This window comes from Gopherus flavomarginatus, chromosome 21, assembly GCF_025201925.1.
Source record: "Gopherus flavomarginatus isolate rGopFla2 chromosome 21, rGopFla2.mat.asm, whole genome shotgun sequence".
NCBI classification, from domain to species: Eukaryota; Metazoa; Chordata; order Testudines; family Testudinidae; genus Gopherus; species Gopherus flavomarginatus.
The window spans coordinates 1,585,427-1,608,855 of record NC_066637.1 but is presented as its reverse complement, the minus strand read 5'-3'; the positions used below and the strand labels follow the sequence as shown (position 1 = coordinate 1,608,855).

The 23,429-nt window shown below is 46.0% G+C and overlaps 1 protein-coding gene across 1 annotated transcript in view; it reads right to left on the bottom strand.

Annotated features, from left to right (window-relative positions):
* The window catches only part of DNAJC11 (DnaJ heat shock protein family (Hsp40) member C11), a 69,669-nt gene that overhangs the window by 7,084 nt on the left and 39,156 nt on the right, over positions 1–23,429 (bottom strand). Inside the window, exons 5-11 of the mRNA XM_050931606.1 lie at positions 21,522–21,650; positions 20,297–20,419; positions 13,760–13,833; positions 7,361–7,550; positions 5,480–5,565; positions 1,543–1,659; positions 193–348 (exon numbers count right to left, since the gene is read on the bottom strand). Of these exons, the coding sequence (XP_050787563.1) occupies positions 193–348; positions 1,543–1,659; positions 5,480–5,565; positions 7,361–7,550; positions 13,760–13,833; positions 20,297–20,419; positions 21,522–21,650 (875 nt within the window). The remainder of the gene's footprint in view (positions 1–192; positions 349–1,542; positions 1,660–5,479; positions 5,566–7,360; positions 7,551–13,759; positions 13,834–20,296; positions 20,420–21,521; positions 21,651–23,429) is intronic.

Sequence of the window (23,429 nt, the reverse complement as noted above, 5' to 3'; positions counted from 1 at the left end):
CTCACTCAATCAGGCTGGTTTCAAGGCCTCCGTTGGAGATTCTTTACAGCGATCATCCTTCAGGCTCCCCATTTTAACTCCCAATACAACAACTGTACTGCAGATAAATGCCCCTAAACCCGCCACCCTGCTTCCAAAAGCAATTGAATAGGAGATCCCAGTTCTATTTAAAACACATGACCTCAGACTCACTTCTCCTTTTGTGCCCTGAGGTAGGGTTTGATGATTAGCCTATGCATGGCAAAGTAGATAACTAAGGGTCCAACAGTGGCGTAGAACACAGCACTGGGGAGCAGCTGATCTGTCAGGTGGACAGGAAAGAAATAGGTCTGGCTGGCCCTGTTCAACCTAAAACAAAGAAGAACAAAGCAGCTTATCAAAGCAAGTCTGGAGTTCTAAAGCACACACAACAGAACATGTCTAATGCCGGCCAACAGTGTAGGCTCCAACTCAGCAGCAGCAACCACCAGAGGTAGTGGGATAGTCTGAATTCTGAACCCAAAGGTGAAGAGCTCAGACTAAATCAGAACAACAGCAATGGAGACGTCTGAAGCATGGCAGAGCCCTTATTTTTAAGGAGTAGGTGTCTCCTCTGAAGATATTTGGTTGGAGCGGCAATGATGTTCTGGAGTCTATTTAAAAAAATCTTGAGAGAATCTCTTATGGTCCCAGGACTCATTGGGGAAAGACACAATCACCCCTTCCAGAGGGAAATCAGAAGCAGTTGCTTCTCTGAAAGAATCTACTGCTGCACTGTTCCTCACCACCACTTCCCGGATTCCTACCCAATAAGGCAAGGAACATTACTGGTCCCTGTACACATCATGAGATAACCAAAGTTCAAGGTACACAGGAACAGAGGATGCTCTCACAAGAAGGATCACATTCATGCATGTGCCTTGCAGGAAGGAAAATATTAATGTTCATCAGTTGCTTATAGTCAAATTTATTTTAGCAAGTTTGTCATGATCTGAAGTCTTATCATCAGGACTGCGATCTTAGTGTTTTTGGATAGGTTCTGTAGTGTTGTCATGCCCTCTGCTGGCAAAATCAAAATATGCACAAAGTCTATCAACACAGTGTTCTGTTACTACCTCTTTGAAAGCTGCATCATGTTAACTAGTGAAAACTGATATATTCTTAACTCTAGCAATCTAGGTTGGTCTGAATTTTTGCCTGTGTAAAGCTGTGGTAACTGGAATGCAATTAAATATATAAAAAAAAAAAACTCCTCAGTATCTATCCACTTACAGTAATTTGCCACACAATTTTTAAAATGCACCCTCAGATATTTTTAATGTACTTGCGCACCAGTGCCAAATGAAATGCTCAGCCTCCAACAGAAGTAGGCTTAGAGGGCCACATCCCTCTATTAAAAGTGAGAGCAGCTGCAACCTGCTCCATTTTATGGCACGTACATGCATCACAGCCTTTGGGTTCCTGTTGCTACCTTTGCTTGGCTGCCTCAATTGAATGCACCAGACACATGAATGTGTGTTACAGTCATAGCCACCAACATCACAGTTATAATCTTGAACTGACTTGATTTTCAGAGACACTCCCTGGGGAACACCAACACTGACAGTGGCTCCCAAAATACTGTGTCTGGAAATCTTCCTCTCTGCTCCATATTCCACTATGGTCCCAAAGAAACCTGCCCTAGAACGACAAAACCAGAAAACAATAAGACAAGAGCACAGTCTCCAATTTCTCTTTTACTATCCAATTCTGTTTATTGTAGTTCACCATGTATCACAAAGGAGAGGTTACCAACCTTGTACAGTAATTGGAGTTCTTCAAGATGTGCGTGATCAGAGATTTTTGTCAGCAGTGTCCGCGGCTCTGTGCCTGCGCCCTAGATATCCTTGTGCTCCGGTGCAAAACTATATGGGTGAGCAGAAGGAATAGAAGTACTGCCTCCACTCCAATTCCTTCTCAACCACGGAAGTCTAGCAAGACTGCAAGGCAAATGGGAAGGGGCAGAGGTAGTGCAGCACCCACAGGGCCACATCTCGAGGAACTACAGTTACCATACCAAGTCAGTCACCTCCCCTTCTTCAAGTAGTGTCCCTAAGGGTTCTCACTTCAGGAGATTCTGAGTGTGGCAGAAGGGTGCTGAAGAGTCTGATTTCGTATGGGTCATAGAACAGAGTCACGAAAAGCTGTGTCAGCTCTGGAAGCAAGCACACCATAGTGCTGAAAAAACGTGCACCAAAGATCAGGTGGCTGCCCTGCAGATGTCTGAGACAGGATGCTTTTCAGTAGGGCCACTCTGAGACTGAGCCCTGGTGGAATTAGCTATCACCTTAAGGGGGGACAACCCCTCCAGGCTTTGTAACAGGTTAAGAAGCATCTTACAACAGTCTTTGGGTGGAGAATGGATGTCCTTTTATTCATTCCATGACAGAGCTGAAAAGCCTTGGAGAAGCCCTAAGGGGATTAATTCTGTCGCGGTAAAAGGCAAGAGCTCTTCTTACATTCAGTGTATGGTGGCTCATTTCTTCTCTTGAAGAGTGAGGCTCGGGGTGAAACACCAGTGGGTGAATCTTCTGATAAATGTGGAACTCTGAAGAAACTTTAGACAGAAAGCAAAGATGTGGATGTAGTGTCACCTCGTTACAATACAACACTGTATGCAGTGGGTCAGCCAACAGGGCTCCTATCTCTCCAACATCCTTTCTGGCTGAGGTGATGGCCATGAGGAACCAAGTACAGAGGGACAAAGGAAGAGGGATCAACTCCCCATAGGTTCAAACTGAGGCTTCTTCAGCACATTAAGAACTAAACTGAGATCCCATGGTGGAGTGGGTTTTCTGACAGGAGGAAAAAGGTTGAACAGGCACTTAATAAGCATCATTACAGTCAGGTGTCTGAAGAACTGAAAACTCCTCAATACAGGGGTGAAAAGCTGTGATGGCAGCAAGGTGAACCTTAACCAAGCTCAGCAATAATTCCATGATTTTTAAATTTGGCAGATAACTGAAAACGTGCATCACACGAGACTTGAGAGGAGGTATAGATCAGTGGAAACATGTCCATGTCTGTAGGTAGGTTTTCCTTCTAGAAGGTTTTCCACTGAGATCTGTATGTGGTGTGATATGCACCAGTTCTATCATTTTACTGACTCGGAACAAAAGGATCTTTCTCCTCCTCACCAAATGATGTAACACACAGCTGCTCTGTTGGCCAGCATTATGATGACTGGGTTTCTCCAGATGTGGGTAAGGAAGGACTGGCAAGTGTAACAAGGATTTCCTCAACTGGTCCATTTGTCCTGAGCTGTGAAGTCCTGGAAATGCGCACTCCAGTCCAACAGGGAAGCACTGTGGTGATGATCCTGGAGGGAGAAGGCTGTGACAATGGAACTCCCACACATACCTCTTTTGGATCTTTCCACCAAGTTGCCACCCTCACCACTCCCAGCCGCCACAGGCCCCGAGGAGCCCCTAGCAGCCACGGGAGCAGGACTCCTGCACTCCCCTCATCACAGCAGGACTCCAACTCTCATTCCCCATCAACCCCATTTTGTCACAGTTATTTTCAGTAAAAGTCAGGGACCGGTCACAGGCAATAAACAAAAATTCATAGAAGCCTGTGACCAGTCCCTGACTTTTATTAAAAATAGCGGTGATAAATTCTTACCTTTAGTAATTAGTAAAGGGATGCAGCACAAGGCTGCTCTACTTAAAGGATCCTTGAGTTGGGACCCGGAGCGGTGGGTGGGACTGCACCACCCCCTCCCACCCAGGACTGGCTCCAGGCACCAGCCCAGCAAGCAGCTGCTTGGGGCGGCCAAAGGTGAGGGGCGGCACGTCCCTCACTCCCCCTTGGAGCAAAGACTGAAGCAGTGGCGGTAGAGCTGCAGATCACGACTTTTTTTTTTTTTGCTGCCTGAGGCCAGAGGTTAAGGAGACTCCGGGAGGTAAGTCAGCACTGGCAGAGTGTCTCTCTAGGTACCCCTCAGCAATGGTGACTCAGATTCCTCCCAGGTCCTCATGGAACAGAAGCCAGTATGGTACCAGGGACTCTGGACAGGGCCCCCCAGGAGTCAGATGGTAAGTGCAATCCATGCACCCTTCTTGGCTGGCTGGTACCAACCATGATTTAAGCTTGTCCTTAAAGTCCTCATGCTTCAAAGGCACCGAGTCCAGTGCCAACGCTGATGCCACTTGAGGTTGTTTACCAGACAGTTTCTCAGTACACAAAGTTGTCTTTTTAGCCGGTGCCAGGATCATGGTAGCAGTGGTTGTGCGGGAGCCTCGGCAGTACTCGTGTTGGGATGTGAGGTCTCCTGAGGCCTGGACCCAGAGGTGACTTTTCTCTTCTCTTATTCCATTCTGGAGAATGGGTTCTCTCCTTTTTTAGAGTCTGGATGGTTCTAAAGGGGCCCCAGCATCTTTACTTCCCACCACAGCAGTGATGGCGGCCAGAGCTCTCTGTGCAACTGAATCTGACATATGGGATGTGACTCGGACCCTGCAGGTCTCAGAAAACACTCCATCAACAGGAGTTTTACTCTGTTCTCCCTCGATATTGTAGACTTGCTTTTAAATCCTGAGCAGATCTTACATTTCAATGGGATGTGAGTTTTTCCCAGGCAGTGGACGCAGCTTGTAGGTCTGTCGCTGCAGGGAAAAGACCTATGGCATGTCTGGCAGGGTTTGACTCCAGGGGTCTTGGGCATAACCCATTACTCGAGGCCATGGATTGAGGCCCAAGAAAAAAACAAACACCCAGTTCAGGCAAATGAAACAGAGGGGATGCTAAAGTGTGCTAAACAATGGGAAAAGATATACAGAAAATGACTGTGAAAAGAAACAGTAAGAGACATGCAAGAAGCTGCATGGCTAACTATAGCCAACAGTGCAACGCTCTGTCTCAGGCCGTGGGTAGCTGAGACGGAACTGGAGTGGCAGCAGGGCCACACCTCCACACTATGCCCTTACACTGGAGCACGAGGATTCCTAGGGTGCAGGTGCAAACCCTGCTGACAACAGTCTCCAATCAGGAGCACACAGGTGCACGCACATCCTGAAGTGGAGCTGCCACAGGCAGACTAGTCAAAGAAATATCAGCAAATTAAAGCAGGAAACTATGTGGAAAAAGAAAGATGTGTTTGTTAGTGAGTGACTAACCATGTAAATACAGGACCTAAATTCAGGAGGCCCTTTTCAGTTAGTACAGTGACAAGCTGGCAAGGCTTACAGGCTTTGTCCTTGGTGATGATACACAGATATCAAAATAATACAGGTACAGTCTCCCCAGCTGAAGAGGACAAAGACTCATCTAAGCCCCAAGACTGTGACCCTTCATTCTGTCACATTAACAGAGAGAATTAAAAACCAAGGGAAGCAGCTCTTCCACCAAGAAATACATGGGCATCAGAGCACAAACTACACAGGCCTACAGCAGCAGTGACGGGGGTTTCCTTGCCAGACGCTCTGATGCAAGCCCCACCGGAGCATCCCCTTATACTCACTTGAGGGAACCTTTAACTCGGGTTTGATCCTCATCCTGAAACTTATGCTGGTAACTGATCATCATGAAGGAGTGGGGGATTCCGAGCTGAAACACCAGAGAGGCATGAGTTCATGGACAAGCTGTATCAGCAGCCACAGCTGAGTACTCCCACCAATTTCCTTTCCAGTCCCTTCTGCAGGGTAGACATCACCGCAGTAGCTACCACCTGCATGTCACTACCCTCCACCTGTACTCACTGAATTTTAGACTGTGCTCTGTGAAACCTTTACTTGGGGCTGAGCACGAAGCTCAGTGGGGCTTTTAACAAGAGAGGGCCTCTCTTACAAAGTGATCTGCAAAATAACAGTTGGAGAAGTGCTGCCTTGAAGGGACACTGTCAGCTGGTTTAAGGTCTCATTTCATTGCTGTTCCTGGAACTTTCCAGGCACCACTAGTTAGTAAAACTGATAACTGCCATATCATCCCAGACAAATGGGGCCATTCTGAAACACCCTTCTCCCCATCCAGCCCCGTAGGTCTTTACATTAGTGTGATCACATCAGAGCGGCAGCTGGAGTGTTCATGCCAACACTCTGGGAAAGCGCATGCATGCAGACAGGGTGGGTGGATGCACTCATTGCAGTGCTCAGAGCACTTTGCAGGTACATTCAGGAATGCCAAGTCTCTCCATATGGCAGGAAGATTAGTGTCGCTTTCCACAGAAGAGGCAGAATCAAGGCTGTATTCAAGTGTCTCCTGGAAATACTGGGCTAGGCAGCAAGCACATCAGGTGATCTAAGCACATTTGTAAGCGACTGGTCACTTCTGCGAGGAACGTGTTGCAAGATTTCTGACCCTGGTGAATTAAGTGGCTGCTGTAGGAATATTTCTAACTAGTACAGGAGCAGCAAGAAAATGTGACTGGTCTATTGCCCTGAAATTGTGCTTTGCTCTTTCTGCAAAACATTTCAGTAAACGTGCTGTTCCTGCTGAGAGAGGCATTTCTGGTTCCATGGACACCTAGACACGGTGTGTTTGGCTGCTCTGAATGCTGAGGGGAAGGTTACGTGTTCTGCTGAGTAGAAATCATATAGACTGTCAATGTGTAATACAGGAGCAAGAATCCAGCGGCAAAATCTGCTGCTGGAATTCAGAGCAAACAGCTGCTTTTCAATGCATTCTGCAAAATGGAACTTGGAGAAATTGTTTTGAGCAGAGACATAAATTTTAGGGTACACCAACCTGACAACTTCGCTTTCAGCTCTTTTGCTCCTGCCTCTCTCTCCCTCTCCCCCATCGAGGAGGAAGGAACATCAACTTCATGGAAATCACTGGCAACACTGCTACACCTCTACCCCTATAGAAGACTGTCCTCGGGAGCCAAAAAATCTTACTGCATTATAGGTGAAGCTGCATTATATTGAACTTGTTTTGATCTGCCGGAGTGCACAGCCCCCACCCGCACCCCGGAGCACTGCTTTACCACGTTATATTCGAATTTGTGTTATATCGGGGTAGAGGTGTATGTCCATAAGCCTGCTGAAGGGACTGAGTAAGGTACCACAAACTATGCTCCGAGAAATGAAACAGTCTCCCAGTCGAGGGAGGCTGAAGCCTGACACGCTGCTCTCCATAGCTCCAGCACATTAACATTATGAGCTGTGTCCTCCAGCTCACTACTACAGTACTAGCCATCAGTTCTGGGCAGGGGGCTGCAAAGTGAAGGGCTAATCCATAAACTCATCACACTGACTAAACTCAGACAGGTGCTAATTACCTAAATTACCAACAGAGGTTATAATGGAATGGGGCAAGCTACCTTCCAATGGGCAATATAAGAGGCAGCTCTAATACTGAGAGGGAGCTTGCTCTCCATTACACACAGCCCTCTGAGTCTTACCTGCAAGGCCACTGTGAAGTGGCTGGTTTTGGTATCCCGGACAATACTTGTATTCATGGCTGACTGGATGCCCCAACGCCACTGTAAATAGCCCATCGTGTTCTTATCTAGGTTCCGCGCCAGGACAGTCGTGAGGCCTGGTCGGATTCCACGGGATGAAAACTGCAGAGCACAGTTTGTGGTGATGAAGCTACAAGAAATAAGGAGAGCATCAGCAGTGGTAAGAACAGAGACTCTCTAGACAGCCTCAAACTCCCATCACCCAGGGGCTCTGGCATGCAGGACTCTCGAGACATTTGCTGCATGCTGTAGACACTCGCTATCCTTCAGCTCCAATATCAGCTGCAATCAGTTCATACCTTAGACACTGGCAGCACTGCCAGGAGACTGCCACAAATCTAACCCCCCCAATTCAGTCAATCATGTGGTAACATTAGGGCCAGCCCAACAGGAGTGCAAACACTGGCACGGAGGCTTGCCAAGGCCTTACTGCGCAACAGTGCTGTAGAGGCAGCTCCATCACCTGCTATGGAGGCCTCCTGTTGCTGCCCAGCAGCTCCCCACCACTAGTGAGAGAGGCAGCAGCAATATGCTCTTGAGGGGCCCACGTCACAATCTGGGCTCTGAGAATGGGATGTCTGAAAACGAGAAGAGCTCAAAGGGAAGGAGACGGCACTGTCACCAATGAGAAAGAGGCTCTAATACAAATACCCACTTTTCTGCACAAAAGGATGGTTTTAGTCATTTGCAAATCACCACCTGATGAAGGGCAAACCTTGCACTACTTCTCTAATCTCCTTTCTTAATGTCAGCACCTCTCCTGCACATGAGAGTCCCAGAAGAGCCCTGGATGCAGAGGCCAGTAGTCTGGAGAATGTCACTGAGCATTATTTCTGCACAGCATCTTAAGGCTTGTTCGCTCGCTCTCCTCCCCACTTTGTAATAAGCTATTCCCGTAATTTACAGCGTAACGATATCCCACAAAGCCGCCTCTATTTCCTAACCTACCTGACCTTCCAGTTCATCCTCTGAAAAACCCAAGGCATCTAGAAGTTCCACTTCCCCTTCCTCCCCTTTCAGATGATTAAGAGGAGACTTAGTTACACTAGCCACGTTCCCTTCTTGGGAGCCTGCGTCACTTGTTGTACATGCCAATACCAGCCTCCCTCCTTTACCTGCCAAAGGGGAAAACAAACAACCCTCACCCAGTTCTCTCAAGAATCCCAAATTGAGCTACTATCCCATGTCCCAGGTGGGAAAGGGGAACTGAGTCACGGGCTTTGGGTACACTTTGAAAATAAGCAAACTGCTCCCTCCAAACGCTCCTGCTGGTGACAACACTGAACACAGTGGTTCAGATGTGAGACGCAGTCACAGGCATGTGTTTTGTCATAGTCTCATTTATTTCCGGGTTGTTCTCTTTAAACAAAAGCAAATAAGGAATTTAACTCAAGCTTTTAAATTACGCTCTCAGAACTGACTGCTCCCTTACAAATCCTGCCTGAGAAGTGGCTGTTTTCTATTGAGCTGCACATCCTGCTGATCACTCAAAACAGTAATGAAGAAGTTGCCTTTGAAAGTTGTTTCAAAAAGTGAAAACTGTGCCTGCTTCTGGTTACAACATAGCACATCATCCCAATAAAAGTGAAGCTGTGTACGCAAAACTTCACATGCCAGATGAAATAGAAGAAGCCAACAGCAACCATCTCCTCAGCAATCAATCCCTAAAGCAATAACTGCTATCACAAAAGAATAATAAAAGTTGTGAAATAGCATCCTCTCACTCCCTCCATTAAAACTGGGATCAGCTCCTGTTTTTTGCCATGAAACTAACTTAGCAGAAATACTGCACTCAAGGAAATTAAGAGCATGTATGGAGAGGTAGAGAAAAAGAAGCTCCCCTCCCCCCCACATGACTAAAGATAACACTATCTCGAAGTTTCTTCATCCACTTGACTCTGGAGCAAAGTCAGACTCTTGTGTTTAGGAGATCACAATCTGTCATGGAATTGATTGTGAGGACATAAATCCAGCAGTGTGACCCCATTACAAGGGCAAATATAGACCAAAGATGGGAAGGACGCAATCCTTGCTAAACTCTGCAGAGTACAATTAAAATGCATGGTACCAACAACAAAATCAAATTAAATCTAAGCATCTTTCCTCGTATGAAAGTCCTCTGTAAGCTTTAAACTTGGACTGCCATGTTCTATGTGATAAACAAATCCGAAGTGAATATGAAAGGGCATTTCAGTCTGGACCCTTCATAAACTGGGGCCTGGTCTACACTACGCGTTTAAACCGATTTTAGTAGCGTTAAACCGATTTAACCCTGCACCCGTCCACACAACAAGGCCCTTTATATCGATATAAAGGGCTCTTTAAACCGGTTTCTGTACTCCTCCCCGACGAGAGGAGTAGCGCTGAAATCAGTATTGCCATGTCGGATTAGGGTTAGTGTGGCCGCAAATCAATGGTATTGGCCTCCAGGTGGTATCCCACAGTGCACCACTGTGACCGCTCTGGAAAGCGATCTGAACTCGGATGCACTGGCCAGGTAGACAGGAAAAGCCCTGCGAACTTTTGAATTTCATTTCCTGTTTGGCCAGCGTGGAGAGCTCACCAGCACAGGTGACCACGCAGAGCTCATCAGCACAGGTAACAATGCAGTCTCCTGAGAAGCAAACGGAAGGTCCGGGGCAGGGCCAAAAACATGCCACTTCTACGCTGAGCTGCATGCAATTTTAGGGGGCTGCGCCACCAGTTCCCCACCCCTGTCCGTGGATTCCGATGTGGGGGTGGTAATCTCAGCCATGGCTGAGGATTCTGCGGACGGGGAAGATGAGGAGGAGGAAGAGAAGGATGAGCTTGCAGAGGGCACACAGCACTCCGTTCTCTCCAACAGCCAGGAGCTTTTTCTCACTCAGACGGAATTACCCTCCCAGCCTTCCCAAGCCACTAGCCCAGACAATGAAGCCATGGAAGTGACCTCTGCTCAGTGTACCTTTGTAAATATAAAACATGGTTTAAAAGCAAGCGTTTTTTAATGATTAATTTGCCCTGAGGACTTGGGATGCATTCGCGGCCAGTACAGTTATTGGAAAAGTCTGTTAACATGTCTGGGGATGGAGCGGAAATCCTCCAGGGACATCTCCATGAAGCGCTCCGGGAGGTACTCCAAAAGCCTTTGCAGAAGGTTTCTGGGCAAGGCAGCCTTATTCCGTCCTCCATGGTAGGACACTTTACCACGCCATGCATGTAGCAAGTAATCTGGTATCATTGCATGACAAAGCCTAGCTGCGTATGGTCCCGGTGATTGCAGGCATTCAAGCAACATCCGTTCTTTATCTCGCTGTGTTATCCTCAGCAGAGTGATATCGTTCGTGGTAACCTGGTTGAAATTCAGGAATTTAAGTAAGGGGACAGAGATGGCCATTCCTACTGGGCTGTTTGCCTGTGGCTTAGAAGAAATCCTTCCTTGCAGGTAGCCAAGCAGGGGGAGGGGAGGGGGGGAATGGCACTGAGCTTTTTTGCTACCAGCCATGCTGGGGGGGGGGGGGGGAAGGTGGGTGTTTAGCAGTGATCTTTCATGATACCTGCCACGCGGTGGGGGGAGGGGTAAAGCGATCATCCCAGAGAATTGGATGGGAGGGGGGGTGGTTTCTGCTGCTGCATGTTAACAGGAAAGAAGCAGTACTGAACGGGATTTGCTTGGTATTTGGGAAAGGAGGGCACTGTGTATATGAAGTCTGCAGAAGCTGAAAGACAATGGCTTATCATGGACGCATACAAGCTGAATTCTGCTGCCCAGACCTGCGTCTGTGAGATCTCTAACACCAGAGCCGCAGGCACTCAATATTAAGATGCAAAATGTGACCTTGTAGTGAAATCACATGTGCTATGTAAGATGAATAGTGTTGTTCACCGTGAAAGAGTATAAGCATTGCTCTGTAAAATATATCTTTTTAAGAACTTCTCTTTTTTCCCTCCTTCATGCAGCTGCAAATTTTTCAAGCCTCCCTATTCCATCTCAAAGGCTACCTCAGATAAGGCGGCGGAAAAAAAAGATGTGAGACGAAATGTTCTCGGAAATCATGGAAGTGACCCACAATGAAAGAGCTCATCTGAATGAGTGGAAGGACGTGATATCAAATTACAGGAAAGATGCCAGTGAACGTGAGGACAGGAGGGATGAACGTGAGGACAGGAGGGACGCTCAAGATGAGAAGTGGCGGCAGGAAGATCAGAGGTGGCGGCAGGAAGATCAGCGGTGGCGGGATGCAACGCTGGAGCTGCTGTGTGATCAAACTGACATCCTCCGACGTCTGGTGAATCTTCAGGAACAGCAGCAGGGTCACAGAGTGCCGCTGCAGCCCCTGTGTAACCACCCTCACCACGTTCCATATCTTCCTCACCCAGACATGTAAGAACACGTGGGGGAAGGCTTCGTGCACCCGCCCACTCCACCCCCGTGGACAGCCCAACCAAAAGGCTGTCATTACTTTGAAATTTTTTTAGTGGCCTTTTCCTTCCCTCCTATCCTCCTCCCAAACCACACCCGGGCTACCTTGTCAGTTCTCGCCCTCTTTTTATAATGACTTAATAAAGAATACATGCTTTTTAAACGATAGTGACTTTATTTCCTTAAGCAAGCTGTAATCAAAGGGGGAGGGTGGGTTGCTTACAGGGAAGGAGTCAATCAAGGGGGGGGGTGTTCATCAAGGGGAAACAAACACAGCAGTCACACTGTACCCTGGCCTGTGATGAAACTCGTTTTCAAAGTTTCTCTGATGCGCACCGCTTCCTGGTGTGCTCTTCTAATCGCCCTGGTGTCTGGCTGCGTGTAATCAGCGGCCAGGTGATTTGCCTCAGCCTCCCACCCCCCCATAAAGGTCTCCCGCTTACTCTCACAGAGATTGTGGAGCACACAGCAAGCAGCAATATCAATGGGGACACTGGTGTGGCTGAGGTCTGAGCGAGTCAGTAATGTGCGCCACTGCACCTTTAAACGGCCAAATGCACATTCTATCACGATTCTGCACTTGCTCAGCCTGTAGTTGAACAACTCCTGACTACTGTCCAGGCTGCCTGTGTATGGCTTCATGAGCCATGGCATCAAGGGGTAGGCTGAGTCACCCAGGATAACTACAGGCATTTCAACATCCCCAACTGTTATTTTCTGGTCTGGGAAGTAATTCCCTTCCTGAAGACGCGAGCGTCATGAACCCTTCCTGGCCATCCCACGTGGATGCTGGTGAAATGTCCCTTGTGATCCACCAGTGCTTGCAGCACCATTGAAAAGTACCCCTTGTGGTTTATGTATTGGGTGCCCTGGTGCCATGATAGGGATATGGGTTCCATCTATCGCCCCCCCACAGTTAGGGAATCCCATTGCAGCAAAGCCATCCACTATGACCTGCACGTTTCCCAGAGTCACAACCTTTCGTAGCAGCAGCTTAATGATTGCTTTGGCTACTTTCAACACAGCAGCCCCCACAGTAGATTTTCCCACTCCAAATTGATTCCCAACTGATCGGTAGCTGTCTGGCGTTGCAAGCTTCCAGAGGGCTATTGCCACTCGCTTCTCCACTGTGAGGGCTGCTCTCATCTTGGTATTCTGGTGTTTCAGGGCAGGGGAAAGCAAGTCACAAAGTTCCATGAAAGTGCCCTTACGCATGCGAAAGTTTTGCAGCCACTGTGAATCGTCCCACACCTGCAAAACTATGCGGTCTCACCAGTCTGTGCTTGTTTTCCAGGCCCAAAATCGGCGTTCAATGGGTAGAACCTGCCCCATTACCAGCAGGATCTCCAAAGCGCAGGGGCCCGCAGTTTGAGCGAATTCTTGTGTTCATGTCCTCATCACTCTCGGCGCCGTGCTGCCGTAGCCGCCGCCTCCTCGCCTGGCTTTGCAGGTCCTGGTTCAGCACAGACTGCACGAGAATGCGCGAGGTGTTTACGATGTCCACGATTGCGGTATTGATCTGAGCAGGGTCCATGCTTGCTGTGCTATGGCGTTTGCACAGTTCACCCAGGAAAAAAGGCGCGAAACGGTTGTCTGCTGCTTTCACGGAGGGAGGGGTGAGGCTGTACCCAGAACCACCCGCGACAATGATTTTTGCCCCATCAGGCACTGGGATCTCAACCCAGAATTCCAAGGGGCGGGGGAGACTGCAGGAACTATGGGAAAACTACAGGATAGCTACCCACAGTGCAATGCTCTGGAAATCAATGCTAGCCTCGGTACATGGACGCAAACCGCCAAATTACTGTGCTTAGTGTGGCCGCGTGCACTTGACTTTATATAATCTGTTTTACAAAACCAGTTTATGTAAAATCGGAATAATCCCGTAGCGTAGACGTACCCAGAGATATAAAGTAGTAGCTGTTTCTTATATTTACCATCTTGGTGTAAGATTCCGAAATATCTTCAGACCAAATAGAGGTCCCTGAAGGTCTCCAGCTCCAAACTCTAACTGTTTAAATATAAGAGACAAAACAGTTAGAAGGGAACATCTTTCCCAGTAGTTGTACAGTATTGTCTATTCTATTTACCACTGCCTTACCCTATAGACACATTAAATACCTCAACATAGCATAAATCATTCATGTCTGTTCACGTTAGCAATCTGTCTTTTCTATTAGTGTTATGCTCAGGAACACAAAAGATCTCAATGTGTATATTCTCAATGACAATAGCAAAACAATCTGCCAATTATATAGTCAGAGCATTATCATCAGAGCACTGGCTGCTCCAATCACTAAGAAACGACATGAGAACAAGCAATCGTTTGGCCTTGAGAGAACTCTTTTCTTTTTTAAATTTTGATGTTTACAGGTTAGAGATATTTTCATACTCCAGTAACTGAGACCTCCAACTCACTGAACAGCAGGTAGATGGTATCAGAGGGGTAGCCGTGTTAGTCTGGATCTGTAAAAGCAGCAAAGAATCCTGTGGCACCTTATAGACTAACAGGTAGATGGTGATCATTACAACCCAGGCCAGATTGGAATGGGTGATCAAGAGCTGGAAGACTCCACATCCCATTCCTACCCCCCGCCACTGTCTGATCTGGAGGTTCTGAGAGAGACACCCCCTTACAGTTTCTTAGCACCTGTGATGCATGGCTAGGAGGATTAAACAGCCTGCAAAATAAATAACCCTCAATACCTGTGGAGGGATAATGTTTGTGCATTTATATATGTATGAGTAGGGTCCACAATGTAATCAACAGTCCCTGTCTATGCTGTATACTGATAGTTCAGCGATCAAAAGAATATCCTAGCATTTAAATTAATTGTAAACATGGGATATCTCGGTATTCCTCTCTCTTTGACATGTACTGTGAATGGTGGAGGAACAAGCAAAATTGCATTATGTTAATTCTATAGCTAAGTACCAGTGATCAACCTCCTTCAAAAGTAATCCTAATTACCTTTTCTTCCCGGAGGAACTCCCAACTTGTCAGAGAGAACATGAAATTGTATAAAAGATCCTTGGGTCCTGATTCTGTCATCTCAGATCTGCTTCAGTTTCATCAGGGGAAGTTTGAGTAGCAAGATTGAAGTCCTCAGTGTGATATTTGGAATTAGTCTATAACCTTGTCACGGAGTTGGGGGAGACAAGGCCCTGTATCCCTGGCTTCTCGCGATTCACCATGACTCTCAGCCAGATAGTAGAACAGGATGACAGGAACACAGTCCAAGACAGGTCTTGCAGGTACAGACAACAGGATCCCCTCAGTCAGGTCCCTCTTGTGGGGGCAGGGGAGGCCAGAAGGTCTGTCTGGCCTCCCCTCCATTTTCCCAGCCAGCTCCAAACTGAAAACTTTCCAGCTCCTCCTCTCCTTTTGTCTCTTTCCCAGGCCAGGAAGTCACCTGATCTCTTTGTTCTTTAACACCTTTAGTTGGCACCTTTGCAGAGGAGGGGCCCAGGCCATTAGTTGCCAGGAGACAGTGTGTTGGCCATTCTCTGTGCAGACAGGATCACACTGGCCTCCTAGGGCTCTGCAACAGTCACACACCCCTAGACACTCAAGAAATGCATAGGGGAAACTGAGGCACCCACCCAGCACTCAGGGAAAACATTAAGAACATTCCCACTTCGTCACAAACCTCTGAACTGAATTCTAAAGGAACGCTTTGCAACAACAAAGCAGCTCACCATCTCTGCTATGAATCTAAACCTCAGTTAACTGAACTCAGGTCTGTACGCATATTGATCTTTTAACCACTCTCTCTCTTTTGTTTGAGCCTTTTCTTTTATATGATGAAATAAAATTTTCAGGAATCTTCATCATATTTGACTTGGGTACCTGGATGGAAGCCTGAGGCTGGATCACTTTAAGGGAACTCTGTTGTTTAGACTTCTAAGTAACTAGTAAGGTAATAAAGAAGCTGTTTTATGCCATTGTAGTACATCTAAGTATTGGAATATCCGCCAGCCTTAGGGGGATTGTCTGCCCCATTCTTTGCAGCTCACCCTAATTGAGTGACCACAGCTAGTCCTCACTGGGCCCCCGGTCACAGCATCATTGTCTCTAATGCTGCATTATAGGATTAGTATATGACAAAATGCTGTAAAACAACATATGGATCTTGGGATTCTAGAGGAAGCTGGTATTTCAGAGACAGGACAGTGAGTTTGTAGCCCAGATTAAATATTTCTTAGGTATTTTCTTTTGAACCACTTTGGGTCATCAAATGTTATTGCTACAAGCTAGATCACATGGGCACAATTTGCATGGAAAGGTATCAAAAAACTGGGAACTTTTTGTGTCATTTAAGATAATGGTCCAGCGTCCTGATGTACACTTCATCTTAAATAAATTGTAACAAAAACATAGACTTTATGCCATCTGAAGCCAGCCAACCCAACCCTAGGGTTTGTGACTTCTAACGTACACTGTGCATCTTCTAGAAGCTATGGGTGGCATTCCACATGAATGGCCACTGAAACTCACAATATATATGCACAGATTCACCCAAACTGGTCAAGCCAGCATTCCCTTGAGCTTCGTATAGATTTGTCCCTCCAGCTGTCCTTCCCCTTGTGCCCAAATGGAGAAGTGAGTGCACACGATTATTCACAGCTGGCGCTTCACCATCTTAGAGCTGTGCAAACTAAATCAATTCTGACACACTCCAGGAGGTAGCTAGGCAGGCATTGTTTCAGTAGTGCAAGCAGGCAGTCATACACCAAGGGGGGAAAGTGATTTTCCCATGGCTGCACAGCAAGTAAGTCGCAGAGCCATGGTAACAGCTCAGAAGTCCTGTCTCCCAGTACCATGCTTAATACATTACTCCATATGGCAAACTTGCCTTTTGGGCACCTACATGCAGTGCCTTGTGTTACAGCAACCCTCACAGACTCCCAATCTGGCAGTCCATTAACTTCCACCACATAAACCTGCATTTGGAATTAGCATTTTAGTTTTGAGAAACTCCAATTCCAGGACACGTGTGCTTTCGTTTCTAAGCAAACTCCATGACACTGCTTATGAATCTAGGCCTCACTTTGCAGTTCAGCATCCTGAAAACACAGCGCTTCCTATAGCGACTCATGAAGGCTGGGCACTCGAGAGAAGCAGCTGGCTGCATCTCTAAACTAATGGTGCTCTACTGGTGACAGTTTAGAAACAGCTATTCACTCCCCCTGCTTACTTGAATCTAGGTTTTATGCCAGGTGGCACTCCCTGGATAAGACTGACAGGTCTCCCAACCTGGGGTGCACTAGGGCTCAAAAAATAGCTGTGCAGACAGTGCTTTGAAGCTGTGGCTTCGACTCTGAGAGGGTGGGCTTCAAAGCACTGTCTACACAACTATTTTTTGAGCCCTAGTGCAAGCCCAAGCCAATTACCCCAGGCTGGGAGACTTGCTGCCAGGAGCTATGTAGACATCCCCAAGTGCCAACATCGCCACCACCAGCTAGAAGAAGAGCTGCAGGGACAAGAAAAAGGGAGGAACACAAACGTGTTAAAAACCTTCAAACCGTACGTTCTAAGCCAGATCTCCAAGCAGGAACACAGGCCCTGCAATGTGCACAGAAGCTGCTCAAGATCCTCTCGGAAAGTGAAGATGGTTTGGGAGCAACCTGATGGAGGCACCACCTCAGAGAAGGGAGACCTACCTCCGAGTTCCACTCACTCCAACATCCTCAGTGCTAGTATAGGGAAGCGCTCACTAAAAAAAAGAGGTAACATTCCATTGCAGAACCCCCAGCTACGAGCACCTTCTTTAAAGGGGCTGATCTATTGTCATTCACTTTCATTCCAACTTCATTTTTCTTCTGCCGTCAGCCAAAGGACCTCATTCCTAAACTTGTGAAGAGGGGCTAGAAGCAGGAGGATTCCCTGCAATATGTGATGTCATCCAAGAACCAGGCTGCTGCCCTCTGAAGATGCAAGTCCTTGGCTTCAATGCTTATTTCTTTGTATTTGCATTTTGTTCCACTGCATTGTTTATAGATCTCACAGATGACTGGAGGGAGTTCTCAGGAGAGTTTCACGTTAAACCCCGTCAGCACATCTGTTACAGCACAGTGTTGCAGTCTGTAGAATGCTCTTGCTGTTTCATTTATTAGTCTGGGTGACTTTCAAGGCTGCAATTCAATGTTAATTTGGCACTGTTCAGTCTCATCGGCAGAAACAGTTGTTAAACTGGCTACCTTTCAATAGGGAGAAATTCCAGAATCAGTTCTTGTTCCCTGAGTTCTTGTTCTCGTAAGTAGGTTTATTAGACATTTATTTACAGTCATTTGTTTTCCATCAGATTCAGAGTTCAGTGACCAGAGACAAACACTTCAAGTACAAACTCATTTTCCAAATAAATCCCAAGGGAAATGGAGATAGATGGGAGGAGGCTCTGCATGTGAATGAAAAGATGCCATCCCATACAACTGGACCCTTATGTCATACTGGGCACTACAGCTATCGCTTTGGGATTCCTACATGTGCTGCTTATCACAGATTTTCTAGGACATGGAGAACCACAAGGTGGAGTCTGTTCCCCTAATTTTAAACACATTTAAGGTACTGGATTTGTCTCAGTTTGTCTTCCTCACCTTCTGAAAAGGAAAGAGGAGTAAGGTCACTGGGTATTAGATCTTGATGTCTCATAGCTCTTGGAACATGCAACAGGAAGGACTCTTGGATTTTGTACAGGTGGGAATTTGTAAAGATGGAAGATTAAATAAACTAAAATCCCTCAACCTTTCTGTGACAGATGAGAGACATGGGAATTGTAAAGAGTTCAAAGGACTTTAATGAAATGTGCCAGACAAGCAAAGAAACTCCGCCTTTGGAAGCTACACCCGAGGAGAGGGCCATCAACTGGTGATTACCTGTTCCTGCGTACTAGAGATCCTAAGCTGTATAAAGAAACACTGAGCTGCCCACTCTGGGTTCTGGTTGCTGATCTAAAGACTGATATGAATTTGTAACCACAACTTGTGGGGTTTGAAGGACTGACACCTACTAGAGCCCTTGGAGTTGGGGGTGCCCTCGGGGGTAAGTTGTTTAGCACACATGTAGGTTCTTTGATTGTTTTTAGATGCTTTTGCTGTAATGCTTTTACCTTCAAAATAAATGTACTTGGTTAGAAGGAGGTTAGTGGTCATTTGTAACTGCTCGCAATACACCGATCAGAGCACTCAGAGGACAGACGCTGGCCATTTAGGCAGTCTGGCTTGCTGGGGATATCCACAGTGTGCATCAGTGAGCTGGGCAGTCTTAAAACACTGGTCAGAAAGGAGTGACACACAGGTCCGGACCCAGGAGAAGTGCTGGTGGGGAGCAAGAAACCTTTACATGGGTGCCCTTGAGGGACCACAGAGGGGAAAATACAGCTGCAGTTACCATAAAACCGTGACACTATTTCTCCAGAACAGCCAGCATCTTTGATATCTGCAATGTTGTAGCTCTGTTGGTCCCAGGATATTAGAGAGACAAGGAGGGTGAGGTAATATCTTGTACTGGATCTACTTCTGTTGGTGAAAGAGAGACGCTTTTGAGCTACACGGAGCTCTTCTTCAGGTCTGGGAAAGGTACTCAGAGTGTCACAACTAAATACAAGGTGGAACAGTTTGTATAGCATAAGTAATAAACACATATTCTAAAGGGCCATTTAAGGTGCAGTAGCCAATACCCCTGCAGTCACAGGACAAAAAAAGGGGGCTAGTGGGTTACAGATTGTTGTAAGAAGTCATAAATCCAGTGTCTTTTTATTAAGACCATGATTTTTAGGATCAAACAAAATATGAATTTAAGCTCCCAGGCTCCTCTTTTGAAGGTATTATGCAGGTTTCCATTGAGGATGAAGACAGAGGTCAGATGTGGAGTGATCATTTTGCAAAAAGTGTTCACCCCAAGGTGATATAGTAGTTTGGTCTTTTTATCATTTTCCTGTGAGAGTGCATTTACCTTTGATAAGCAGATTTAAACAATTTTCTTGACTAAACAAATCAGACCCTGCTAATCAAACTGACCTAGTGGATGTAACCAAGCCACGTAAATGCCCTGAAAGATCAGGAAGGAATGCAGCCATCTTCAGCTGAAACTGCTGCCGCCACACCCTCTGCTCAGAGACCCCTCTTATCAAAGCCATTTTCCTCAGTAATATTTAACTTCTGTTCTCACAGAGGGAGAGCCGATAACTGACAACATGGGGCTTGCAGCTATTTATATCACACTTGACTGGAGTTAAGTTAGTTTTCCCTATAGCTTCATGTGAACAACAAAAACCTGGTCTGCGGTCTCAGGCGAGTAGCCATCCAGTGCTCTGAATAACCAACCAATCAACCAAGATTTCTCAAACTCCAGCACAGCTTCTTCATTTTGGTTTACAACTTACTGCATAAATTGGGATAAAGAACTCATACAACTGGCTAGAAATAGACTGGTGGGAAGAAAAAAAAAAAAAACACGCAGTTGATGCTCGTACCTCTCCCCATCCCTTGGGGGATGTGACCCGTCTAAGAGCAAGGTTAATTGATCCGCCTCCATTCCCATTCTGGGTGGAGAGGCTGCCAGAGAGTATCGCTGTGTCTGTGGCAGTCAGTGGAGCCTGGAAAATAAATGTATTGTTATTGGATTAATCTGAGGTATTAGCAACCTCAATTACAAAAACCCAATGAACGTATTGCAAGGACATAGCCAAAACTGCACGACTGGAGAGTTTGTAAACATACAGGGACATGTAATTATCCAAACAGTGCTAACCTTTCTCTCAATTCCTGTTCCTGGGCATTTGAACTGTGTGTGGCCACCAGACTAAGTTCTACAGTCAAACTTTACAAAGCAAGAGTGCAGCATACAGACAAGTGACACTATTCCAGCACAAAACAACATTATTTGCACATTTATGAAAACATACTTACAACACCTAGACCTACACCTAGGTCTGCAATCCTGTCAGATCTCGCAAGTTATACAGGGTCACACTGGATTAATACCTCACTGGGAGACCTTTAAGGAGCATCTGAGTGCAGCAGCAGGTAATCATGATAATTCAGCATGTGGCACTCTTCCTACTGGTCAGTACTGAACCACTGTGTCCTTTTTACTCATGTCAGAAGTGAAACAGAAGTCTTTGACGACTCATGCTCCTGTTGCTTTGGATTTGGGTTCTGAAGCCTTCAGGAACTGCCAGGCAAATCAACCAACTCTATGAATCCAGTTTCAGGTAACAAGGTGAAAGTACTTGTGAGACTACCAGGTATTAACTCCTGGGAAGGCAGGGGACAGGACCCACACTGGAGCACATTCTTAAATACAAAGCCCAGTGTTTGTCCTTGGAATTTGTGTTTACATTTTAAACATCGCGTTGAAAATGTGTTTGAGAAATAAATGTTTAGCCCAGCAACCAGTCTATCCCTAGATAAGGAAACTTGCTAACAGTGGAGGCAGAGCCTTTGTAGCACGCAAACTGGAGACAAACCTCTGCATTTGTGTCCTCAAAAATGTATGAGATCTTGTCAGCACATGACCCCGCTGTAACTGAATCTCTATGCCCCAGTCCCCTAGAGTAGGTAACTGCGTCCCTCCCCTTCATAAAGAAAGATGAGAACCCCCCACAAGCAGGGTTCCATTTTGTGGTGCTGTGTGCTGTTATGCCTCATTAACTCAGAACCTTCTTTATACTTGGGCTGGTATTAATTTCACTTTACCTCAATGGACTGGGATATGTGCATTTTGTTAATTTCGATCTGGGGAAAGCTGCTCCCTGGCACATCTTCATACTCTTCATCATAACGATCAAACAGGTCAGTGGCATCTATTCCAACACTAATCGTTCCCTGGGTGAGACAAGCAAAACAATTTTCTAGCACGAATATGGTCAGTGTATGTAGGCTGAAGGACTACTACTCCTTTACATATGTTTTACAACTTAAATACATTTTTTTTCCATTTTAAAATGTTTTCCCACCCTTCTGCTGTATGAAAAGGCTCCCACAAACAAAGCAGGAAACTGAGTGATTATGCAGAGAAATGGCAAAGCATTGTCAGAGGCACAAAATAAACAAACTGAACAACAGACTGTTATAACAGCAGATAAAATATTTAAGATGTTACACATAACAGAAGCAGGAAGAACAGTTTCAGACATAAGAGGGATTTTTATTTCCTCAGAATTGACTGTGTCCCTTCAATTTTGTAATTCATCTTTTCTATGAAACTGAGCTAGAAGTTCACCTCCACTTCTGAAATATTTGAAAACAACCTAATTTTGAGCTGTGTTAGCCGGTCATCACTGATTGTATAAGTCACATGCTATTGGTTCTGTTCCCTGATTGGATGAGCTTGATTCTTATGATCAATAGGAGTGCTTGAAGAAGATAGCATTTCAGGATATGCTTAGGAGGGGTTAAACCTTTTCCTCTCTAGGCCACTTAGGCCCGGCCTGAGAATCACTCCTTTTGGCTGGCTGCTGTTGCATTCATACAAATAATTGTGTCATCAGTCCCACAGTTGTGAAGGGGATAATCAGATCCTTGTCTCTCTCACACAGATGCCTCAGTGGAAAAGGGCTTTGGGAATCTTCTCCTGCTACTATGTCAAACAGTGTCCCATCTTATGTGAAATATACCACTTCCAATAGACCATCAAGTATATGAGATTAAAATTAACTTTCTAAGTCAATTTGTGAGAGAGAAACTCAGTGGTTGGATGTTTACAGAAATCAAAATACAGCAGGAGCATGTGTATGGAAGTAAATTCTTTTTTAAATCTGTGCAGATACTCAATTGTTTTGCTGAGTTATCTATACTGGAAATGCATGGAAAATGGCAGTGTGTTTGAAGGCCTCAAGATGGTGTGTTTCACCCTTCATCTAGGGGGGTTCTCACAACAAATTTTTGTGGCCTCAGAGTCTGTTGTTGGTGGCTGCTATGACAATTTTTCCTAAAATCCTTAATTAACTTTAGGAAAAACAAATAAATATTTACATACATGTGTCCAAATGATAGTAATTTAGGTTTGTTTTTTTTGCATGTTAGGTTTGTTTTTTTTGCAGACTCAATAATAAAAATAATGTTCAGTTGTCTCTATTCTTTACTGGACCTAAACAGAATAAAAACACAAATAAGGTGCCTTCTTGTCTTTTTTGTTGTTGTCGTTTCTTTTTCTTTCTTCTTTTTCTTTTTTCTTTTTTTAAAGACCTGCTGGCTAGTAAGTCTCTTTCTGTGAAAAGGGATATTTGTACGTTTGTTAATATTACTTTTCACAGCAGCAGACTTGTTACCTAGCTGGGAAGCAGTGAAAGATGATATTAACAAACATATAAATATCACTTCTCACAGCAGACTTACCCAGCCCTGTCAAGCCGGGGACCAAATTAAGCCTTGGATGCGGATGAGTAGGGAGGCAGCAGGGGTGATGGGGTGAATAGGTGAGGGGGTCTGGGGTGACAGCGGGGGTCAAGGGCGATGAGGGGAGTGAGGAGCCAGAAGCCCTGCGGTCAGAGCCTGCTATCACGTGGCCACATCCTGCCACCCATCACCCCAGAGCTGAAGCCAGAAGCCTAAGCCCCACTGCCCCCAGGAAGATGGGGAACTCACACCGGCTGTCTGCTCCTC